The 24,940-nt window shown below is 35.6% G+C and overlaps 1 protein-coding gene across 1 annotated transcript in view; it reads left to right on the top strand.

Annotated features, from left to right (window-relative positions):
* PCSK2 (proprotein convertase subtilisin/kexin type 2) overlaps window positions 1–24,940 on the top strand; it is a 294,327-nt gene that overhangs the window by 244,452 nt on the left and 24,935 nt on the right. The window contains exon 9 of the mRNA XM_051975892.1: window positions 21,827–22,042. Within this exon, the coding sequence (XP_051831852.1) occupies window positions 21,827–22,042 (216 nt within the window). The remainder of the gene's footprint in view (window positions 1–21,826; window positions 22,043–24,940) is intronic.

Here is a 24,940-nt window from a genome sequence, read left to right as displayed (position 1 = left end):
GACCAAAGTGTCTTTGAGATCTTATAACTGCTTTTTCATCACATTTCCATCAGCTTTGTTGTCATCAATTATTCTCCATATTGTCGGTGTGCCTCCACTTATAATTTGCTTTTTCTAATACTCCAAGGGCTCAGAAGCTAGTTCATCAAACATATAAACACTATATGCAGAATAACGGTAAATCAACTGAACAAAGAGCAGACAGGCTTTCCTATGCGTAAAGTGTCTAACTTTTACTGCAAAGAATTTGTGGGATCCATTTGGCTGATTTGAGTTTTGCTTTTGCTTGTTAATTTTTCCAGATTTTCAGCTGTGTTCCAGAGATATGAGATGGGTTTTTTTTTAATAAACTTTGTTGTTATATAACAAAATTGTTCTCCACATTTGGGTATTTAACAAGTGCTAGTCTGCAAATGGATAGGTGCATTTCATTTATGTCACACTCTCAATAAACCTTAGCATTTGTCATTTTTTCTGTGTATTGAAGACATCAGAAAGGAAAATGAGTCTGTGTAAAACTACACATGGAAAACTAGGCAAAGATAGACTCTATGTGCATTTTAAGGCAAAAAATGGATTGAACAATTTACAGCTCTTTATTCTTACATTTCTATAACTAGAAGAATAGAAAAAATACCTCTGAATGTGTGTGCCTTGGGAATAAATTAAAGTTGGAAGTGAAAACTCCAGCTTGAAATGTTTTAAGTTATGTGCATACTAATTTTGACTGCGCAACACATTATGTTGTCAGTGTCACTAAATCTGATTTTCAATTCTATGGCCCATAGTCACAAATCTACACTGAAAAGGTAATGTATTAATATTTTCAGAATAGTAACGAGCTCATACCACTTAAAATCAAATCACAAAGCCCTTATGGACCTTAAAATGAGTTTAAGATGCTCTTCTTCTTATCTCACAGTTTGATCCTTAGAGAATAGAAAGATTCTTTGTAAATAAATGATAAAAATGAAAATAGTTGGAAAAGAAGAAGAGTCACGTAAAGTGTGTAAATGTATTCTAAAGAGGAAAATGGCAGTTATATGAGGAAAAAATTCTGTAAAGAAGAATCTTCTGGAAAAAGACTTAGAAAAATTGGATGTCTAATGCAGTCAATAAATATGAAATTATTTGAAGTGACAAGAAACTTAAAGGGCTTATTTTATTATGGAAATGCAAAATTAACATTTCCAACATAGTAAAATAACATTAATTTTATTGCTGGGGCAATTTGGCAAATACCTCAAAGGGAAAGCTCCCTTATTGCATCCTTTCCCAGATATCATGAAGAATTAATTTGATCCATATTTTAATATGAAAGCAAGACCTTTGAATTCTTTTATTGCAAATGCAATAATATACAGGTCAGGCATTGCCTTGAGGATTGTCATTTGAAAGCTATTCTCCTCCATTCTCCACACACATCTCCACCCTAATCTATTCTATATACATAAATTCATCTTCCTATTACTTAAATGTGATTATTTAACTTTCATCCCTAAAAATCTTATGGGATTAAGGATCAGACCAGTAAATATATAGAACTTCCTTTACTAATGCATTGTCTGCAACTTATAGTCTTGGGGAATCTCCTAGAATATTGAGAAGCTAAATAATTTACTCAAGGGCACACAGGACAGCTAGGTGTTACAGAAGATGGAATGCTGATCTTAGAATTAGAAAGATTCATCTTTCTGAATTCAAATTCAGGCTCAGATACTTATTAGTTATGTGACCTTAGACAATTTCCTCATTTGTAAAATGACCTGGAGAAGGAAATAGCAAATCACTCCAATATCTTTGGACAAGAAAACCCCAAATGAGGTCACAAAGAGTCAAACACTATTGAAAATAACTGAACAACAAGGTCATACAACCAGTATGATCCAGAGACAGAATTTGAATCCAATGCCTGATTTTGAGGCCAGCTCACTACCCCAATTTGTCTCACTGTGACCTACTGATTAAATTGAATTTTCAATAAAGAGAGTTTAATTAAATTCACATTCTTAACCTATAAATAAACCTCCATGTTTTGCCCAAACTAATCTTTCTAGACTGATTTCCCATTGCCCTATCATCCTTATCTTTCTTTCTTTCCTCCCCAATAAGTATCCAAAACCAGCCAAAATCTATAATTTTCTACTCCTCAAACCTGACACATACAACAGGATGCTTTTGGACCATGGAAAACACCCTTTATATCTCACATCTGACTGTTAGGATTCTTTAATGGACAAGCAAAAAACCACTTCCTGTAATCAGCTCTGTATCTCATCAACCAGATGTGATTTCATGAGAATACTTTCTATGTTTCTAGGTACTTGAGACCCTAAGGACTTTTTTATGGAGCAAGGAAAGGAGGAAGGAAAGAAGGAAGGAAGGAAGGAAGGAAGGAAGGAAGGAAGGAAGGAAGGAAGGAAGGAAGGAAGGAAGGAAGGAAGGAAGGAAGGAAGGAAGGAAGGAAAGGGAAGAAAGGAAAGGAGGGAAGGAAGGAGGGGAAGGAAGGAGAGAAGGAAGGGAGTAAGGGGAAGAAGGGAGGGAGGGAAGAGAGGGGGAAGAGAAGGAAGGGAGAGAGGGAAAGAGGGAGGAAGGGGAAGAAGGGATGAAGGGAGAAAAGGAAAGGGAGGGAGGGAGGAAAGGGAGGGATGGAGAGCAGGAGGAAGAGAGAGAAGGAGGTGTCTGAATGGTACAAAGTGGCTAAGAAAATGAGAGATGAATGGTCTGGGATCTTTCTCCAAAATGGAGGTTCCAGGAAAAATTTATCAATGGGAAAAGGTATCTGCAGGAGCAAGGAGGAAGAACTAAGGATAGCAGTTCAATTCAGCTGGAGAGGGGAGACAGGAATCCACAATTATCTTGAATTAAACACAAGTCTTGTTTCTGTTTTGCTTAAATATTGTAACTCAACGTGATGGTTACATGATGAAAAAATTGGATTGATATGAGCTCTCAATTTCTTTATCTGTAAAATGAGGGTTTGGGACCAAAAAGCCTCTAAGATACCTTCCAACTATGTGATAGAGTGGTAGCCACACAAATACAAATACACAAAACAGTTCCTGCCCTCAAAAAGCTTGTGAGGGGAAATAACATATCAAAAGGAACTGAAAAATCACAGTGGAATAAGGGGCAGAGCAGCTGAAGAAATGGAGTAACAAAAGAAGACTGAAAATTAAGTCAAAGCATGAATGAAGTTGAAGTGTGACTGAGCTCTTCCTGAAATGTTGGTCCCAGAGAGAGAGCCTCCATTTCTCTAGCTGGCAAGAAGGCACAGAGGAAAATGAGAAATTGGAAACGTGAGTCAAGATGTGAGTGAAATATGAACCCAGATTCACTGGTTCTAGAGCTAGGGTCCTTCAGCCACACTATTACCTCCTTTCAAGATAATATAGAATACATTTACAGAGATCAAAAAAGTTCCCTTTGGATGAAGTTCAGAAAAAAAAAAACCTACTTTAGCAACTTATTATCTAACAAATTGAGCCTTCAGCATTGAAATCTAGATTCTCCTAACTATGCTGTCAGTTCACTGAGGACCCTTGAGCAAATTAGTTAGTGTCTCTGCATTTCAATTTCCTGGCTGATTTTACCTTTAGAAAATTGAGTCGATGTATAATTCGATATTTTAAAACTGTGAAAATGGCTTCATTTTCTAGTGTTTTTAGAAGAGCTCTATTATGATCATGATGGCAAATGCAGCTATTGTACTATCCAAAAGGAGCCTGGCTTCTGACCCTGAAGAATTTGAGATACCCAGAAAAAGTGAAATAATTTTAACAGTCAATCACTGGGTTTAGGATTTTTTGTTAAATTCGAAGTCTTGCCAATGAATCTGTTAAACTATAGGAAATTTTCTGAATAAACTCTTATTTCTATGTAAAAATCAACCAGTGGTTATTGAATATTTTCTGTGAACCCAACACAGTAATGGTCATTCCAGTGTCTGACTCATAAAAGCACTTAATAAATATTTCTTGACTCATTAATTAGAGGAAGCAAAAAATAAAAAATAAAAAAAAAAGAGAGATTCTCTGCCCTAAGTAATTGATAGCCAATCTGTGGAGAGATGTAAAACAACATAAAATATAGCTTGGTAATGGAATGTATGATACATATTTATGAGGTATCTGACCTCCCTGTCAGAAAATGGCAGTACTCTGGGGCAGAAGTCATGAAATAAAATATATCTAGCGGTAGAAAGGATTTTAGAAGGCAACTGATTCCCTCTAACTATCCATGAGAGCATGAAAGATCCAGATCCTCCCACACCTTTCTCTCAGAAGTATAAGAATATTCCTTTCTGAGAAGGAATGTGATCGTAAATGTATAATGCAAGCATGAGACACTTTTTTCTCCATCACTTTCTCAGTTCTAAACAAATAATATATAAAACCCCAATTTATATTTTTTTTCCATTTCCAAAGTGTAAATGTTCACCACAGAAAAATTATTGAGATCTTATATGCTGGTTTGAGCTGTCCCTGGCTCACCTTGGGTGTATGGATCTCAGGATCCATAATGGGGATTGTTGTTGTTGCTGCTACCATTGCTGCTGCTGCTACTGATATTGTTGTTAGAAACAAGAATCGGAATTAGGTAGGATCAACAAGTCTGGAACCAATAGCTGCTCATCACTATTTTCTAAGGCTTGATGCTTTGAATTCCCTTGCAATCTACAACCATGGAAGGATGAAAAAAAGGTGAAATCATGTGTCTTTGAAAATCTTTTTTATTTGTTTTCCATATTTCTACCTTTTTTAGCCCAGTAAGAATATTAATTGAATGGAAAGAAACCTGGATTAGAGGAGGAGAAATCTTGGTTCCAAGATTGGTTCTAGCTTGTGACTTTGGGCAAATCATTTGATATCTTCAAACCTTTCCTTTCCTATAAAGAAAAGTGACTTCGGTGTGTTATATCTAAGATCCTTTACAGGCCCCAAATTCCCTGATTCTAAAAAGAAAACCACAAGAAATAGTTGTTGTTGTTTTTTTAAGTACTTGCTGAAATGTAAAATAGTTTGTTCATTTTATAAAAAGAAGTTATGTGTCATGTTCTAAATCTAGAGCTTTATAAGGAAATACATTGAAAATATAAAGTAAAATAATAAACTTTAAATAGTTATTTAAAGAAAATAACAATAATAATGTTTAAGCCTTAAGAAGCAAAGCAATAACTTATTTCCCCCTAACCTCATCAAAAAAAGCCTAAAAATGATTAAGAATTTAACTCAGAGCCATATCTTTCTAAGATGATCCTTTTTTCAAATGCATCAAACTTTTAAAAACATGGACAGATTAGAAATTTTTCTATGGGCTGTAAAAAGTCCTTCTGTATTTTGACTTGAGTGAAAATCAAATCAATTTTATATATCCATAAATCAGTAATATATGCTAAAAAAAAAAAAAAAGATGGGGCCTTTACAAAATTTCCAAGTAATATTTTGTCTTTGACACTCCCATGCCTGTGTAGAGAGCTAGAGCCAGCTCATATCACCTCACAAGAGCCAACTATTAAATTTTCAATGATTATTTATATCTCAGAGAAGAGATTACTTTATTGGTTATCTAGACTTAAGAGAATGGTGGGGGAAAATGCTAATAAAGTATATTAAACTTAAATGTGTATTGTTCATACACTTTTTTGGGGGTAGAGACTATTATTAAATTTTTACCAGCATCCCTCAGCTCTCACTTCTAACAACCTAGTTATTCAATATACTCCATTTTGCTGACCCACAGTCCTGACCTAGGAGAGCCCCAGTCCCAAGCCACTTCTTTCCTAACACTCAAGTTTCAAAACTTTCATAAATTCACTTGCTCCTGATTTTAACTAAATATTAAGAGAAAAGCAAACTAAATAAACTAATTCACACTCAAATGTGAATGTTTCATAGCCTGGGGCTGCTGTATTTTCATTATATAAGAGAAGTTTGTTAACTCATCTGATCTTTTAATAAACAAACTAGAAATCTTTTGGTCCATATAATAAAATGAATATGATAAGAAATTTTGGACTATGTGGGAGTATCTGTCAACTGAGTCACCCACAAATTTAATTCTTCAGAGATTATAATGTTCTGTGAGTCATAGTCATCAGAAGAATGCTGTTATTAAATAATATGAGGTTTCATTTCAAGGAGCAGACCAAGATTAAGCAAGAAGTTATAGAATTTTGTGATTGAGAATGTTTTCTTCCTCCTATCCCCTTTTGAATGTAGTTCACTGTTCAGCTCTGATGCACTAACTTGGAGAACTGACCATACCATACCATAACATAGTTTAGACCAGTGGTCTGCAAACTATTTGCTTGAACATCATTATAATTTTTTTAAAAGCACATAGAAATTTATACTGGTATATTAATTTGCATAAGCTGTGAAATGTATACAAAAATAGCAATTAATAAAAATGAAATAACATTTGATTAAAAAGTCAATAGGAAGCCCCTGAAGCATATTGAGTATAGGAGCAACATAGAAAGACTTGTACTTCAGATAAATCAAAAACTTATGACAGAGAGACTAAATAGAAAGTTATTACAATCATTCAGACTAGAGATGATGAGGACCCTAAAGGGGATCCAGTGACAATAAGAGTGGAAAAAAGAATATTGATGTAAGACATGTTGAGGAAAAGTAAACCATGGGATTTGACAATTATTGGATATGTAGGGTAAGAAAAAGCAAAGAATCAAAGATAACACCGAAGTTGTAAATCTGGCTGATTGAAAGTCTGATGATCAAAAATTGGGAAGTTAAAAAGATAAATGGATTCAGAATGAAAGATAATAAATTATATTTTGGACTTGTTAAATTTGAAGTGTCTACAGGGTATCAAATTCCTTTTTTTGTTTTGTTTTGTTTTTTTTTTTAATTCTATTTTATTTAATAATAACTTTATGTTGACAGAATCCATGCCAGGGTAATTTTTTACAACATTATCCCTTGCACTCGCTTCTGTTTCGATTTTTCCCCTCCTTCCTTCCACCCCCTCCCCTAGATGGCAAGCAATCCTATATATGTTAGATATGTTGCAGTATATCCTAGATACAATATATGTTTGCAGAACCAAACAGTTCTCTTGTTGCACAGGGAGAATTGGATTCAGAAGGTAAAAATAACTCGGGAAGAAAATCAGAAATGCAAATAGTTCATATTCGTTTCCCAGTGTTCTTTCTTTGGGCGTAGCTGCTTCTGTTCATCATTTATCCATTGAAACTCAATTAGGTCTCTTTGTCAAAGAAATCCACTTCCATCAGAATACATCCTCATACAATATCGTTGTCGAAGTGTATAATGATCTCCTGGTTCTGCTCATTTCACTCAGCATCAGTTCATGTAGGTCTCTCCAAGCCTCTCTGTATTCATCCTGCTGGTCATTCCTTACAGAACAATAATATTCCATAACATTCATATACCACAATTTAGGGTATCAAATTCCAATGCCTAATAGGCAGTTGGTGATGTGGGATTGGAGTTCAGGAGAGAAATGAAGGTCAGATATGTAGACTTGGGGATCATCTGCATGAATATATTAATTAAGCCCATGGAAACTGATGAAATCACTAAGTGAGAGAGCATATGAGAGGAAAATGCTCTTGACAGAACCTTCATTATAAAGAGGGCATGATGTGGTTGATGATCCAACAAAGGGGACAGAGAAGTAGCAGATATAAGGTACAAGAAAGCAGATGGAATGTAGCCTTAAAAGGGAAAGCTTTTGTGGGGAAGGGTAAGAAATTAGGAAGGATCTCCTGCAGAAATTGGTATTTGAATGGAATCTTGAAAAAAGTCATGGTAGTGAAACATAAGACCAGAAAGACAGGAAAGGACTGAGTTATGAGAGACTTAAATGCCCAACAAAAGATTTAATAAATGATGCTAAAGATAGGACAGAGCCATTAAAATTCATTTCAGCAGCTTTGTAGAAAGTGAAGTAAAATAGCTTCAAGTAACTTTAACAATTAATCCAAGTGGGTTGGTCTAGATGAGGTGCACCTGCAAGAGTCTAAGTGAGACAAGTATGACAAGAACTGATCTAGGGGGTTTATGAGTGAGTGGAAAGGCATAAACAAGAGATTTTGTGAAGAGAGAAATAATGATTTGGCAACAGACTGGATATGTGAAGTGAGTACAGTTGAGGAATTAGAGATGGCACCGAGATTGCAAGACTTTCACTTAGAAGATGGTGTAACCCTTCACAGTAATAAAATAGGAGAGTATATAATTGGGGAAATTTAGTGAGTTCTGTTCTGGATATGTTGAGTAAGAGATGCCTACATAACAATCCAGTTCAAAGACTCTATTAGACAAATGGCAATATGGTATTAGAATTCAAAAGAGAAAATAGGGTTTGACATAATAATGTAACTCCTGAAAGCTAAATGAAATCATTTATTAATAAATGAATGAAAAAAATATTAAGTGACTACTGTGTGCCAAATACTGTGCCAAGGATACAAATAGAAATATGAATCAATCAGTTCCTGCTCTTGAGACACAAATACAGTAATTCGGAGGCAATATATTTAGATTTAAGCTACAAATCAATTGAAAAGGATCCATAGTCCTTATGATGCAGCAGCAAATAAGATACATCATTTTAATACTATTTTGGCTTATTTCACTGACAAAATATATCTGTTTCTGATGTTGTTGAACCATTTGACAGTGCCAAAGACTTTAGGGGTGAAAATATTCTTTTCCATGTCTTCAGTAGCTGTGGCTGCCAAGATGGCAAAGCTGTGGTTCCCTGAGAAGCAATTGACAGGTCATGTTTCCACAAGGGATGCTTCCCTAAATGATGTCTGTGGGAAACAGGCTAGACACAGGGCCAAGCAGAGTCCTACTCTCTAGGGAAGATAAAGAGCTATTGTTCTGCCCAGAACTTTGCTCAGAGTTCTTGTATTTTCTTGGCTGCTACGGTATTTGATCACCTATTGATATTAACAGTGATGAGAAGGGGAGGGATCCCTTCTTCACAAGGTTCCCATACTATAGCTTTAGAAGCAGGGTCTAAAAGCAGTAAAGGGGCATTGCTATTTCAAGGTTCTTGGACTCAGTAGCTTGGGCTACTTCCATCACATTATGAGGAAAGATGATGGTTATGATGCAGTAAAATGAGTCACCTGGTACATGCAGTCTCCTGTCTCTTTCTCCCAGAATGATTTCCTTTTTCACTAAATGAGATAGTGCAAACAAGAAAAGAGGATCCAGGATAGAGCTTGGGGTATTGTCACAATTAGTGAGTATCAAATAGATGATAGTTAAGCAAAGAAAGATTTGGAAGGAATAGCCAGACTGTAAGAGAAGTGTCGGGATAGAGAAGAATCACAAAAAGCAAGAGAATGAATCGTATCCAAGGAAAGGTAATCCACCAGTACCAAATGCCACTAGGGTCAAAAATTATGAATAGTGAGGGAAAAGCCATTAGATGTGGTAAACAAGTTGGAAACTATGGACAAGGCAGTTTCAGTTGAATTATGAGGTTAGTAACTAAATTCCTGAAGCTTTAGAAACAAGTGGAAGGAAAGAAATAAAGACACTGACGACTGGACAATATGTGGCAGTTTTTAGGGTGGTAGAAATATGAATATTTTTAGGCATCAGGATAAAGAGTAGGTTTGATTGTCAGAACAAGTCTGTTATAAAAGATAGAAAGGGATGGAATCATGTGTGCACATCTATGTTGGCAGTGGCAAGGAGAAAGGCCTCTTCTTCATCAGAGACTATAATGAAGGAAGAAACTGGGAGGGATTGGAGGTTGATATTAGAGAGATGTAAGCTGGGGAAGGAGTTCAGAGTGGAAGAACAATTAATGCCTTGTACAACAGAATTAACACTGAAGTCTTGGTTGTTGCTAATATTATCTCATCATCGTCGTCATTGTTGTTGTCATTGTTATTTTAACAAGCCTGTAATTACATTGTTGTAGGAAATTCCACATGATTAAACTCCTATGAAAGCAAAACTACAACTATTCTGAAATTTAGAGTCTTACAGAGGAAAGAGGCCCAAGAAACTGAGAAAGTGATCTTCCTAAAGATACATCACTATTATCTATCAGAGATAGGAACTTGGAACAGGAAGAATGTAATATATGATCAGAAATGGAAATAGGCTGGTCATGTAACAAGACTAAGATATAACAGGATAGTCAGTTATTCACATATTAAATGAAGTAAATAGAGTCCTCTAGCAGAGTTAGTAAATTCTTTATGAAGGATTTAAAAGAGGATATGGACAAGAATCCAGACTGTATATTGGATAGAAGGTAGAAACTGACATTTAGAGGAAGGTCTGCATCTCAAAAAACATCCCAATTTAAAAAAAATTATAATCTCATAGGTCCACTCCAAAAACAAAAAAAATAGACAAGTTATACTGGATGAGGTAGAAAGAAGATTGAGATCTGCACAATTGAAGACAGAAGTGCAACTGTGCAACAATGATATCATGAATCAAATAAAGTATGGGGAAGATAAATCCCAACATGTAAACAATTCATATATATCCCCAGTGTCTTTACACTCAAACTCCCTGGCTTCTTTTAAAACTCAGTTTAAATGCCATCTCCAGAAGGAAGCCTTTTTCTTGTTCCCTCCAACTGCTAGTTCCATCTCCTTCAAGGCTACCTTCCATCTTCCCAACAGTAACATTATATGTTCTGATTTATAAATCTTGTCTTCCCATTAGAATGTAAAAGGAATTGTTTTTCATTTTGTTGCTATTGTATCCCTAGAGCTTAACACAAAGTCTGACCTATCTATAATAAGCCATTAATAAATGCTTGTTCTTGGTTGATTGATGTACCTTTGATTTAATTGTTTGATTGAATTGATTGATGTGAGGTTTGCATGTAAGATCAATCCTGTCTATTGAATTCCCTTCAGAGAAGTAGGGGGAGAAAAGGACAAATAAACATGTAAAGTTTTATCTTCGATGAAGTAGAAGCTCTCTAAAATATAGTGTAGTAGGTCTGATTTTCCCCAGTAATTTGTGTAGGGCTTTCATCAACAGAACATGTAACAAGAGAATAGGACAGGTTGATGGAGAGTTACAAGACAGGATGTGTGTGAAGACAGAAAGAATTAATGTTATGAAAAGGCAAAGAAAGTTACTGAAAATATGTCATGATCTCTATAGGCTTCTTGGCAGAAAAGAGAAGGGAATTAATTGCTAGACTTGGACTGTCCCTTTGAAAGGAAGAATGAAACAGACATTTCTTAGAGCTTTAATTAATTTTCAGACAGAAGCCCTAGGGAATTTGGGGGCTTCAATCTTAAATCACTCAGTCTGTGAAACTACCCCAAAGGCATGGATCCTTGAAGATCATTTAGAACAGCTCAAAAGTCTATCTGCAAAATTCTTTGTGTCAGGCTCTATTGGTAGCAATCAATACAGAAGGCTTATTGCTTTATGATTTATTGGTGAGAGAGAAATGCAAATTAAAGCTTGGAAAAACTGACAGCAGGGACCCCAGGGAAGATATAATCGCCTTGCAGCAATGCGGATGTCCTTTTTTTTTTTTTTAAACCAGCACACTGTATATAAGCTCAAGCAATTTTTGGAATTTAAGACCTAAAGGAAGGCTCTAAAATAAACCAAGTTATTCTAATTGCTGAATTTAAAATACAAGATTATATTCAATATTCAGGGCTAATGCCTGTTTCATGTGATTTACTTATCAATTCCTAGCCTGTTCAATCTGCTCAAAATATTAGGTGATGTGGTCCATCTCTTTCACATGCCTCTCTTTCATCCATTCCTCCATTACCACTCACCTAGACTATTGCAATGACCTCCTAATTGGAGTTTAGTATAGTGCCTAGCACATAAGAGGTGCTTAATAAATGCTGATTGACTGACTGACTGATCTCTCTGGGCTCAAGTCTCTCCTTTCCCATCTTCTATGCCAAAGGGTTTTCTGAAAGTCCAAGTCATGCTCTCATGTTATTCTGCTACTAAATAAAATCTAATACCATTCCTCTTATTTCCAGGATCAAATAAACTCTTCTGTTTGACTTTTAAAGCTCCTTTCAACGTGTCCCCAACCTCCCCTTCCAGCCTTATTAATTCCCTTCCACATTCACTACAATCCAGCCAAACTGGCCTTTGTATTGTTTCTCATCCATGACTTTCCATCCTCTACCTCTGAATTGCCTCTTCTGGGAAATTCATTCCCTACCACCTCCATCTGTCAGTTCCAGGTTTACTAGCCTTTCCTAAATCCCTTTAATCTAGTTATCAAGTGTTTTCCCACATCAACAGGAAAAATTACTCATCAGTATTTATTTTATATCTAAACCTATTTTTTCTATATCTACATATGGATACATCTTCTCTCTTTGCGAAAATCCTTAAGGGAAAAGACTACTTAATTTTGTTTTTGTATATGCAGAGCTTATTATAGTGCCTAGCATACACTAAGTACTTTATAAATGTTTGTTGATTAACTCATTGGTAGTGGACAGAGCTCTTCCCACAGTTAAAAGACCTAGATTTGAGCTTCATAGAATGTAGCTTAGGACAAGTCACATATATCCTGAGCCTCATTTTTCTTATCTGTAGAATAAGAATAATAATACCCGTTCTAGCTATCTTTTGCAAGGAAAATATTTTGTAAAGAAATATATCTATATTCTCTACCATATATGAAATAGTTGGTTCAGTTCATTCAACCAACCACTTAATCAATGAGCATTTATTAAGTGTCTACAGTATGTCAGGAAAATCTAAAAATACAGAGACACAAGTGAAACAAGTTTCTATCCTCAAGGATCTGATGTGCTATTTCTCTGATGTTTCTCCTGGTAGGAAAAAATATGATTTTTTTACCACCAAATTCATCAAGAGTATCAATACTCATCTTCTGATGAGAAGTCTATAAATTTTAGTAAGCAAAATAAGCTTAATGTGTTGAACAGAGATTTCCCATTTGTCTCATTCCTTCCCTGTAAACCTTCTATTTCTTGTTTTCAAAGTAAACTTTAGACAATATTCTAGGATGATATAAGTAGCTGAAAGTGATAAATTATTAAAGATCTCATCCTCCTGGTTTCCATTTTCTTGGTCTGTTTTAAAGGGAAACTACATGTGGGATTCTATACCAATAGCTGAGTCAGTTGATTATTTCTGTCAAAGCCAATGCTAATGTTTGCGTTGGATTGTGTTACCACATCCTCCTTTGTCAGTGTCCAAATAAATATTCCCTAGCTGAGTGAATGAATTAATGAATAAATGGACAAATCAATGACAGGATGAATGAATCCATCCTTCTCTTTTTGACCTCTCTTTGTCTCTCTTTCAATTTATTTCTTTAGTATGAACTTTGCAGTTGAAACTCAAAGTATCATTTAAATATATCATGGAAAATATAATATGTTTCCAAACCCATGAGGATTTCTTCTGATCCGGGTCTGTTAACCTAAGCCTGTACTCCCAACAGCTATTTATTCAGACTTAGGAGGGAACTTTGGTCAAATCTTCTGGGTTCAGAAGAAAGTTAATGTGGTCCTAAGGTAAGGAAAACTCAGGGAGATCTTTAATTCCATATCTCCCTATAATAGATCTCTAGTATCTTACTTGGACCTGTATTTAACTTTTTTATCTTTTTTATCTTTTCTAAGATAAATTTATATCAGAGAATCTGAGTGATGTAGTATTAAGAGGAATCAGCCTCAAGAAGATCTGAGTTCAAATCCTGCTTCAGACACTAATTGTATGATCCTGGACAAATCACTTAAACTTTATGGTCTCAGTTTCCTCAATTGTAAAATGAGGGGGGAAATTGAGCTTATCTTGCAGGATTGTTATGAAGATTAGGTGAGATAAAAGCTATACAGCACTTTGCCAAGTATTAATATTATCATGAGCCCATTTTCTGCTGGTCTAACCAACCTGTCTTTTATCTGTCTCTGTCTCTCCCCCTTACCCTCTCTCTTTTTCTCCTCGCACTTTCCCTTCCCGCCCAAGGATAGATATCCCCTAAACTCTGGTAGTTTTTGACTATTGCCTCTTGGTACTATAATCCTTCTGCCTGTATCTACCTTGAGTTCTTACATTCTCACTGTAGATGACAGCCTTATCTCCCAGAGCAAGGCAAAATGAGACAGAAAATTGGGGAAACAATTAGGCTCTTATGTTAGTTAAAACAGATAGTAACATGGCAACAGACTTTTTACAAATACAGCTGACTTTCCACCATCTCTGGACAAACATTCCTATATCAAAAATATGGAATAATGTGTATGCATTTTTTGAGAGCGATGCATTCAGCAACAACAAAGAAAGAAACAATCCCTACTTTCCAGGGGATTCTACTGGGAAGAAACTACAGGTACCCGGAGAAATTGATACATACTCTTTACAAAGTAATTTCATGGAGCACTATTCAGGAAGATAAGAAAAAGTCTAATGTAGGAAGTAGCATTTGAGCTGTCCCTTAAGTTTTTTAAACCTATGATTCTCCATATTTGTGCCTCTAAGTGTTCAGTAATTTGTGCATAGTTTATTGTAATGCATATTAGCTTGATTTGTTCAAATTTTTGCCAAAATACAGACTTTTTCAAGCAGTCTTCAAGCACTTATTAAGCACCTATTATGTGCCACCACCTAATAGCAGCAGCAATTAGCCATCTGCTAAGTACCAGTATTACAGAGATGAAAGATAACATCATTAGAAAATAACCATCTAGTAACCTACATACTGAAAGGGGAAAACATGGATATATATCTATATATACAAGACCTGCATAAATCAAATATAAGATGTCATTGGAGGGAAAGTTATTAGTAACTGGGTGAGATCACAAAAGAGCTTTCACAAAAATTGGCACTTGAACTAAATCTTGAAAGAAATCAGAGTTTCTGAAAGGAAGGAGTGAGGGAGAAAAGCCTTCTAAGCATGAATTATTACAAAACTCAGAAATGGGAGATGGACCATTGTGTGTGAAGAGCAGCCACTAGGGTACTATATGGACCAGAAGGATACAATATGTAAGTAGACTTGAAAAATTAAAAAGTGCAATGTTGTAAAGAGCCAAGCATGGGTATTTATATTTGATTATAAGGGTAATTTGATTGCAATTAGAGCCATAGGAATTAAAGAAATGGCAAAATGACAAACCTGTGCTTCAGGAAATCCACTTTGGTGATTGTGTGAAGAATGGATTGGAATGGGGAAAGACCTGAGACAGAACTTTCCATGGTGCAGGTGAAAGGTGATGTGGGCCTCAACTAATGTCTATATGATTAAAAAGTAGATATATGAAAGCAATATTATAGAGATGGAAATGACATTTTGGCAACTGATTGTTGTTGTGGATTGAGGGAGAGAAGGGAGTCACAGATGATACTGAGTTTGTGAATTTGAGCAAATGGAAGTAAGTGGTTCAATCTGTCTGATTCTTTTTTTTTTTTTTTTTGAGGAAATTGGGGTTAAGTGACTTGTCCAGGGTCACACAGCTAGGTTAAGTGTCTGATTTTGAATTCAGGTCCTCCTGACTTCAGGGCTGGTGCTCTATCCACTGCACCACCTAGCTGCCCCATGTTTAATTCTTTGTGACATCATTTGGGGGTGTTCCTGGCAGAGACACTAGGGTGATCTGACATTTCCTTCTTCGGCTCATTTTACAAATAAGGAAACTGAGGCAAACAGGCTTAAATGACTTTTCAGTCTCATGTGTCTGAGAGCAGATTTAAACTCAGGAAGATAAGTCTTCCTTGTTCCAGGTCTAATATTCTAATCACTGCACCATCTAGCTACCCAAAGTAGATGGTACTCTTGATGGTACTCTTGACAGTTATGGAGAATTTTGGAAGAAATTATCATTTAGCAAAAATTGGGAAGAAATGTCCAAAAAAAGAGGAGGAATAACTAGAAAGAGATCAGTGTCACCAAAACCTAGAGAGGAGAGAGTATTCAGGAGAGGTTGGCAAACAATATTACATGTTGTAGAGACAAAGAATCAGGAGCTTTTATAAATATGTATTGGAAGGAGCAATGCATCTTGAGTCACGACCTGGCCTTGAAGGCCGGGATTGCCATTTGCTAGCCGAGCACTACCATTTGCCAGTTCCGGGACTAACAATTCATCCTCCCTAAATTTAAATGGAAACAAGAATACTTAATCTAAACTAATCCAACAAATTATTATTAAGTACCAAAGACAAAATAAATAACAATCCATGCCCTCAAGGAGTTTATATTTTTCTAGGAAGGATACAGCATGTAAACAGAGAAATACTTACCTGATCATTTGAGGAAGGATAAAGCATTGATGACTAGGGAGGATTAGAAAATGCTTTCACTAGAACGTGAAACTTAAATTTGGTCTTGAAGGTAGTTAAGATTCTAAGAAGGCAAATTAAAGAGAAAGTGATGACTAAATATGGGGCAAAGCTTTCTCAAAGGTGTGAAGCTGAAAGAGATGAGTTCAGGAAATAACTAGAAAATCAGATTGAATGGAAGATAGTATAAAAAGAAAGCTGGACCTAAATTGTGAAAGATTTTAAATGCCATTCAAAGGAGCTTATCTTCTATCCTGAAAGTGTTAAATAGTTGTTGAAAATTCTTGGGGAAAGCAGTGACATGATTAAACTTGCATTTTGAGAAGATTATTTTGACAACAATGTGGAAAATGGATTTGAGATGGAAAATGTGAAAACTGGCAGTTCAATGAAGAGGTTGTTTCAATAGCCCAGGAAAGATTCCAAAACTAAGGATATGACCATGTGAGTGGAAGAAAGAAAATGGATATAAGTGGTATTATAGAGATAATCTTGACAAGATTTGGTAGCTGATTGGATTAGAGGACCAAGGAGGTACAAACCTGGTTGGTTGAAAGTGATGATGCTCTTAACATAAATACCTTACAATGCTGATCCTTCCATAACTTAGATCTTGAAAGACTTTCCATGATAAAACAAATTCATCTCCCTATGATCAACCTGATGGTGAGTCCTTGAGGATAGAAAAGTAATAGTAAGCCCATATTTAAGGTCATTATAGTTTTATGGAAACTGCCCACACTTATTCTTTACTCACATAGTCTTCCAAACTTCAGAATCACTCCTCTATCATGATGTTACATTGAAGAATAAAATGATTTCTAGTAATAAGGTGACACAGCATTCAAAAAAAGGGGATTTTACAAAAAATTCATGCAGTATAATTATCATAATAATGGCATTGTCTAATGACGAACCTCACACCTTGAGGTTGTTATTCAGTAAATTTCAGTATGGAGTGAAGTGATACCATCTGCCCTGATAGCAAAGGTCTAGTTTGGTCATTAATTCACCATGACAGCAAAGGGTCTAGCCCCTGAAAGAAGTTGGATTTAATACAGAAAACTCTCTATTAGAGAAGGAGGCAAGATTCTTAATTGCTCTTAAAAGCCCAACAGAATCACTCAAGCAGCAGCCAGAGGGCCTCAGAGATGACAAATTGATTCATGGACTTTACTTCTCAATCTGACAGTCAGGAGAACACTTTCAAGTCTTTGTTTTGTCCTGAGGAGAGTACCTCTTACCTACCTATTAATCACATTCAAGAACTGCTACTTGAGTGAATATCCCCTAGATATTTAAAGATGCAAATTAAAACTGACATCCATACGTGAGAAGTAGTATTTGTTAAACCTATGATATTGTCAACAGTGTTAGGGGAAAAGGTATCAACTTCCTTTTGCTAGAACCATCACTGGAGTGGGACAAATGGGGCTTGGTTCCAAAGTACATCACTGAAGAGGATCCTCCTCCAGCCTTCCAAAACTATTTTGCCTCTCTTCCAGATCCAGCTTCACCTTCAAGTTCTGAAGTAACAATATTGGTTGGACAACCTAACATGAATGTACTTGACGTCTTTCTGTCCTCTGCATCCCTATCAGGGCCTCATCACAATCATTGCCCATCTTTTCACTCCCAAATGGATTATTCTCTGTTCCATTTTTAACTATTTTTGCCCCAGGTAAAAAGATTGGCAATTACTGCTTTTCACAGCCAGTGCTGACTAGAATCTTTTGCCATTGCCCAAGAAAGATTTGGGTTGAATCTCATTAAAGCATATTTAATTTTCTCAAAAGACAGTGTTATTAAATGAGTCATAGGCTTGCAAGTTTATGAACTTTAGGAAATTTTTCTAGCTTTTCACATCTATAAATCTATCAAAAATAAGATAAATTTGAAGATAGAATTTTCCAAACTGATTTTAAAGTAAACAAACTGGTATTCATGCATTAGAGAATTATTTCTTATCTGGATGGCAAGCCAAATGTCAAGTCTAAGAATTCTGAATTGACTGATTCAGAGGAGAGAAAGCAACAGACAGACAGAAATATAATAAAGAATGGTAAAAACCCTTTTGCTGCCAAGAAAGGAGATACTCCTTTTACATGCTTCCTCAGCTTCTGGCAATCACAAGCTTTCCATGTCCATTTCTTTTATTCTAATATTTTCAATTAATAAAAATCTATTTTCTCTCTCTCCTATCTCCCCTAATTCATGTCCATTGTTTTAAAAGTTGAAAGAAATATGACTTTGTGGCCAGATGTCCAGGAAGTAAAAGGCACACCTGAATTTCTCTTGCATTATTCTTGCTCTTTCTAGTCTAGTTACATTTAAAATAGTTTAACAAAAATTTTGTTAACTGCAAATTAATTTCTCTATAAGTATGTTCCTTAGTTCTTCCTGGTGACTAGAGACAAAATCCTTTCTTTGAGACTCAAGGCTTCATCCTCAAAATCACATTCCACAATTTCATACTGAGGGTACTATCTCTTTTTAATGGACAAGATAGGTCAGGATTGAGAGGTTCCTATGCTGTTAGAACCAGAAAGTTATCCCCTCAGTCTAGTTACACAACACCTGGCTGTGTTCTTTCTCGGAGACTTACTTTTCATTTACAGGTCTCACCAATGAGCCTTTGCAGATAAATAGCACATTACCATATTGGTATTTGTGGGGGGAAAAGATAATCAAACTTTCCAGTTTCTAATAATGGGAGATTGGATGCTATCCATGGATCTACCTACATGGTCCTTCTCCTTGGGGCAAGAATATTACTGGCATAAAGTGTCCTGCATGAGGGGCATTATTCCAACCATCAGGGAAGTAGGGAAGGAGGAAAGTGAAGCCAAAAAAAAAGTCATTAATCACAGTGAGGGCAGGCCCACGTGTCACCTCTTATAATTTAATCAAAGCCATTTGGCAAGACATTGACAGTATGTATTGGAGTACTTGGCAGCTAACTAATTCTTCCTGCACTGGAGCAGATGAAGTCTCAAGAGTATTTCACAAGCTTCATTTAGTGTTCTAAGTCATAATGCAGGTTTGTAATTTTTCATGAGACTGTAATGCATTACAAATGAGGCTGTACATAGGAAATGGAATGTAAAGTCATTAAAGAAATGTATGACTTCGGAGAAAAAAGATCAAACATTTGTGAAGTCAGGAGATAACTATTGTGTGTGTGCTCCATTGACATCTCCATTGACAGAGCACATGAAGGAAGTCTCTCCCTGGCAGATTTGTGAGAAGGCATGGATGAAAAAGGGGAAGCATGAGTGGGTTATAATCTTCATTTTTTTGTAGGGTTTATCCACTATCAATTAGATTTTTTTAATCCATTAATATTCTGGATTATTAATGTTCTATCTTATGTTCCACACATATTGTTTTATCTCATTTCAAGAATACCATGGCAGCAAAAAGAAGCTCTCTTGGCTCATATTTTCTCTCAACTTTACAGCTTCTCTCACTTTACAACTCTCCACAGAAAAAATGAAAGTGAAAAATGAAAATTAAAAAAAAATCCTTGTAATAATAATAATAATAATAATATATACATACATATATATATATATTTAACACAAAATAATCCCCACATCAGGCACATTCAAAAATTTTTTGTCTTATTCTGCAAGTTGAATCCCATCTTCTCTCAAGTTAGGAAAAGAAATAATTAACTGGATTGGGGGGAACCTTTACAAAAAGTATCTTTAATAAAATGCTCATTTCTAAGATATATAAGGAAATAATCTAAATTCATAAGAGTAAGAGCCATTTTCTAATTAATAAATGATCAAAGAAAATTAATAGTCAATTTTCAAAGGAAGAATTCCAAGTTATCAATTGCCATGTAAAAATGTTCTAAATCGCTAATAATTAAAGAAATTTAAACTAAGTAATTTTGAGATTCTACCTAAAATCCCCACTTAAAGACTAGAAAGCCTTTCCCAACCCCTCTATTTCCTAGATATCCTGACATAGAATGTTTGTACATTTTTATTTGTATGTTACAACTTTCCTTCTCCCCCATCCTTTAGACTATGAGCTCCTTCAGAGTAGGAACTGGTTTTGCCCCCTTTTTGAGTATCCCCAGTGTTTAGCACAATTCCTGGGATCTAAATTTTAATAAAGCATTTAATAAATATTTATTGACTAAATGAAACTTCAAACCCATCAGATTGTCAAAGTTAATGAAAAAAAAGTTGAGGAGATATGGAGAATGACAAGTGTTGGAGAGACTACTGGAAAAATGGCACACAAATGTGGTACAGCATTTTTAAAAATGCTACCTACCTACCTGTGGACTTTAGCTGTCATTACCTAGAATCCCATCTTGAAGTGGGGTTTAATGATAATGATAGTTCATATTTATCTAATTCAGAAACAAGCTCTGCTCATACTTTTACTTGTTCTTCCAAGTTAAAAACAGTCCAGATAAAAGCATTTCTGGGATTGAACTAATTTGTATTTTGTACCTCTCCCCCCCACCCCATCTCTTGATCAATGATTGAATGGAAGAAGTTCCTTCCCCGTAGGAATAAATATGAGCTATCAGCTTAACCACATCTAACAGTGATAGGACATTCTGCCCTAAGCCACTGGCCCACTCTTGCAAAGGGCTGAAAGAAACCCAACTGAATAGTTAAACCTGTGTCTATAATTAATGTGAGACCTTTTCTCTCTCATTCAACTATAAATTACTATAAATAAAGATCAAAGTCATGGGTAAATAGGTTTCCTTCCAAAGAATTATCTGGCCTGTTCAGATTTGGGTCTGGAAAAGGATAGAGGTAGAATATCACTTATGGAAAGTGTCTGGATTTATAGTCAGAGTCTGGGTTTGAGTTCTGACTGAGGTACTTAATACCTGAGATATTTAGGAAAGGAAAGGCACTGTGCTAAGTGCTTTTTACAAATGTTATCCCATTTTATCCTCACAACAACTCTGTGAAGTAGGTGCTATTATAATTTCTAATTTACAGTTGAGGAAAATCAGAGTAGTAAGTGACATGTCCAGAGTTACATGGCTAGGAATTACCTGAGGCTGGATTTGAATTGTATCCATTGGGCCAAGTAGGTGCCTAAGTTGTCTTCTCTGGGACAAAGTTTTTTCAACTATTGAGGTGAGAGAACTGAACTTGGTCACCTCTGATACACTTTCCAACTTTAAAATCTATGATTCTCTGAACTCATCCTTATTTCCATCTTTGATATTTCTGACTTAATTCTCATGTTCAAGTAATTTTTTTCAATTAGACTAGAATCTGACAGAGAAAGGTTTGAATTGTTGTTTTTGTTTTTGTTTTTTCATGGAAGCCTTAAAAGATCCTTCTATGAGTGAGAGCTTTGGTCTTTAACCAGAGAGAAATCTTCAAACCACAAAGATCATTCAGATATAAAAAGGACTTTAATTCAAACTAAACCCACTCACCAGCCTAGTGAAGGTCTGCCCTTTGGCCTATAGCTCCCAGGCCCTCTGTAAGAGTCTATGTTAGAAACTCTCACAAATCTCTTCTTTTCCCCTTTCCTCTCAGGGCCGTGGGGGCAAAGGCAGCATCTATGTGTGGGCTTCCGGGGATGGAGGCAGTTATGATGATTGCAACTGTGATGGGTATGCTTCAAGCATGTGGACCATCTCCATTAACTCAGCAATCAACGATGGCCGAACTGCTCTGTATGACGAAAGCTGTTCATCTACTTTAGCATCCACATTCAGCAATGGGAGGAAGAGAAACCCAGAAGCCGGTGTGGTAAGTGCAGAATGTGTACTGCAAAAGGATTCTCCCTGTACTGAGATTCAGGAGACTCTGGGCCTAATTCTGGTATTGGCCACAGATTCCACAGGTTACAATTTAATCTTATTCTAGTGTTGCCACTGATTCCAATGTGTTGCCATTTAATCTTCCTGAGTCTCCCTCCCCATCAATAAAATGAGATTCAATAAATAGACATACACATAAAGATAGAATTTATATATGTTTATTATGTACTAGTCATTGTGTTAAGTGCAGAGATCAAGAGAGAATCAAGGTAGCTCTTAAACTCAAGGAATTGGCATTTTTTAAAGATTTAGTTATATTGATTATTATTATTTATGTTATTTTGTAATATATTTTATAACATGCTATCATTAATTAATTAAAAATTAAAATATGAAGACATACATGAAAGCTCTTTGAAAGAAAGCTGTCCAGCAGCCTAAGATATCATTATCTCCCCCTATTCAACACTTTCCTTGAAGGTGAACAGATGCTATGAGGATAACACTGTTCATTTTACCATTGATACCCTACTGGCAAAGTGGGAACTTGGGGTTTGCATCTTGGGCAAAAAGCAAATGATTTTACCAGATGGAATATCGCATGTCAAAAATGTTAACACCACAAATGCCTTTTGTTAGGAAACTTTGGTTTTTTAATCTCTACCCCAGTAACAGATTTGTAAAATTCACTCATCTTAATTCCATCATATCCTAACCACTCTGAGCCAATCAGGACATTTATTACCAATTTTATACACACAGTTCTGAAGAAACAAGCAAGAGATGAAGCAGACATATATTACCAATGTTTGTGCATAGATTTAACTAATATGTATCTTCTTGATCAAACCATGGTGTTCCAAAAACCTAGTGAAAATCTAGAGATAGAATCTCTCATGAAGTTGGGAGGGAATGGAGAAGATAACCTGAGTGGAGTATAGTTGTATGACTTTAAAAGCCCATTTAATGCAGCTTAAAACTTTAGCATTAAATAGCTTTTAATAATAATTTTAAAATAGCTTTAAATAATCAGGCATTGTGTTAGGTGAATTACAAATATTTTCTCAGTTGATCCTTACAAGAACTCTAAGATTTGGGTGCTATGATGAGCCCCATTTTATAGTTGAGGAAACAGGCAGATAGGTGATTTATCCAGAGTCATACAGTTAGAAAATGTCTTTGAAAGAGCTTTAATAAATTAAAACTACATAAAGACTTTTGGAATACCCTGTAGAATTATAGAATCAGAGAATTTTGAAATTGGTAGGGACCTTCAAACTCATTTAGTCCAAAGTCCTTATTTTGAAAATAAGTAAACTGAGGCACAGAATAGTCATAGGATCATAGACTTAGAACTAAAAGGAATATTGATTCTAGACCCAGCATACTATCCCTTGAGCCATCTATATGCCTCTAATTTTACAAATAAATCAACTGAGTTTCAGAGAGGCTAAAGATTTATTCAGTATCCCACATCTAGCAAGTGTCTAAGGTGAGATTTGAAAAAAGTTCTTCCCAACTCCTTGTCCAGCACTCTATACTATATACCAAGGTACTTGTCCAAGGTAACACAGGTGGTAACAATGGAGTCAAAACCAGACCTTAGATTTCCCCTATGCTAATATAGCTCTTTCCGTGTCTCTATTCCAATTATTGCTTTACATTTTGATCCAATGATTTCCTAACACTCTTTAATTCTAAAAAAGCCCCCCACTATATTTATTGGATCTACCCATGTAGCAATGTTTCTATTTCCTCAAATAAATTTCATAGTGTATTTGGGGGATTAGGAGGAAGGTAAGAGTTCCTTGAAAAGAAAGGAGCACATTTATCAGTATTCAATGAGTAGAATGCTATTTTTTCATAGAAGATAAATCTCCAAGAGAAAGGCTTGTCTGGCTTGTCTCCAGATACATAAAACACAGAGGCAGACAGGTCAAAGTCACTATAAGAATCTCAGATTTCAGATTTGGGGGGGGGGATGTTTTTTGAGATTATACTCCATAGTGATATTATTGCAAAAGAGAGATGAGCTTTCACATCCAAAAGATCAATGCAGTAGCTGTATCTCAGAACCAGAGGCTCATTTTGCTGCAAAGTGCTGATCCTGCATTCCTGGCATAGCTTTTGTTGGCTAGGAGTATAATTGAGATATTACAGATTTAGCATTGCAGCTTTATTATGGAGTCTGATTTGAAGTGATGATTAATGGGAGAGGAACAAGCTCTCAATCATTTGCTTACTAATAGGAATGGCAAAATAAAATAAAATAAAGGATTTTGAATAATTTCTGTTACCTATCTATAGTAGAATGTTTGTCTTTTTCCAGACTGGATTTAGAAATAGAAATGTGTATAGACTTGTTAGAAAGATGAAATAGACTTTGAATCAGAAAATGAGAGCTCCAGCATTGGTCACAGAACAGTGTGACCTTGGGGAAAATCATTTCAACATTTCTGTAGCCTCAATATCCTCATCAAAAAAATGGGCATAATAGTAATAATTGTTTTAACTATTTTATTGGGTGTTGAGAGGGAAAAGCTATAAAACTCAATAGAAATATGAGTTACTGTTATTTTGCACTTGGACCTTTTCAGAGTCATGCTTTCATTTAGTAATAGGCATTTAAATTTTGAGTGTTTTGGGGTTAAAGAGAAAAAAATTGAAGCCTTTGCCCCCATAATTTTACATCTTTGTAATGATGCTTTTCTCTATGGGTACTTCACAAATCCATTAACTTGTTCTGAAAATGAAAGCAACGTGACTCCAGAAACAGAATTACTGTTTAAGTAGAGGGAGGTGTAGGGGAATGCCTGGGCCCTCTTTAAACGTCTGCCAAATGTTGCCATCTACAGAGCATCAGAAAAATAGGATGTCTAAAATCTTA

The sequence above is a fragment of the Antechinus flavipes genome, chromosome 2, assembly GCF_016432865.1.
Source record: "Antechinus flavipes isolate AdamAnt ecotype Samford, QLD, Australia chromosome 2, AdamAnt_v2, whole genome shotgun sequence".
Classification (NCBI taxonomy): domain Eukaryota; kingdom Metazoa; phylum Chordata; class Mammalia; order Dasyuromorphia; family Dasyuridae; genus Antechinus; species Antechinus flavipes.
Note: the sequence above shows the minus strand (reverse complement) of the source record. Positions and strands in the feature narration are given on the sequence as shown.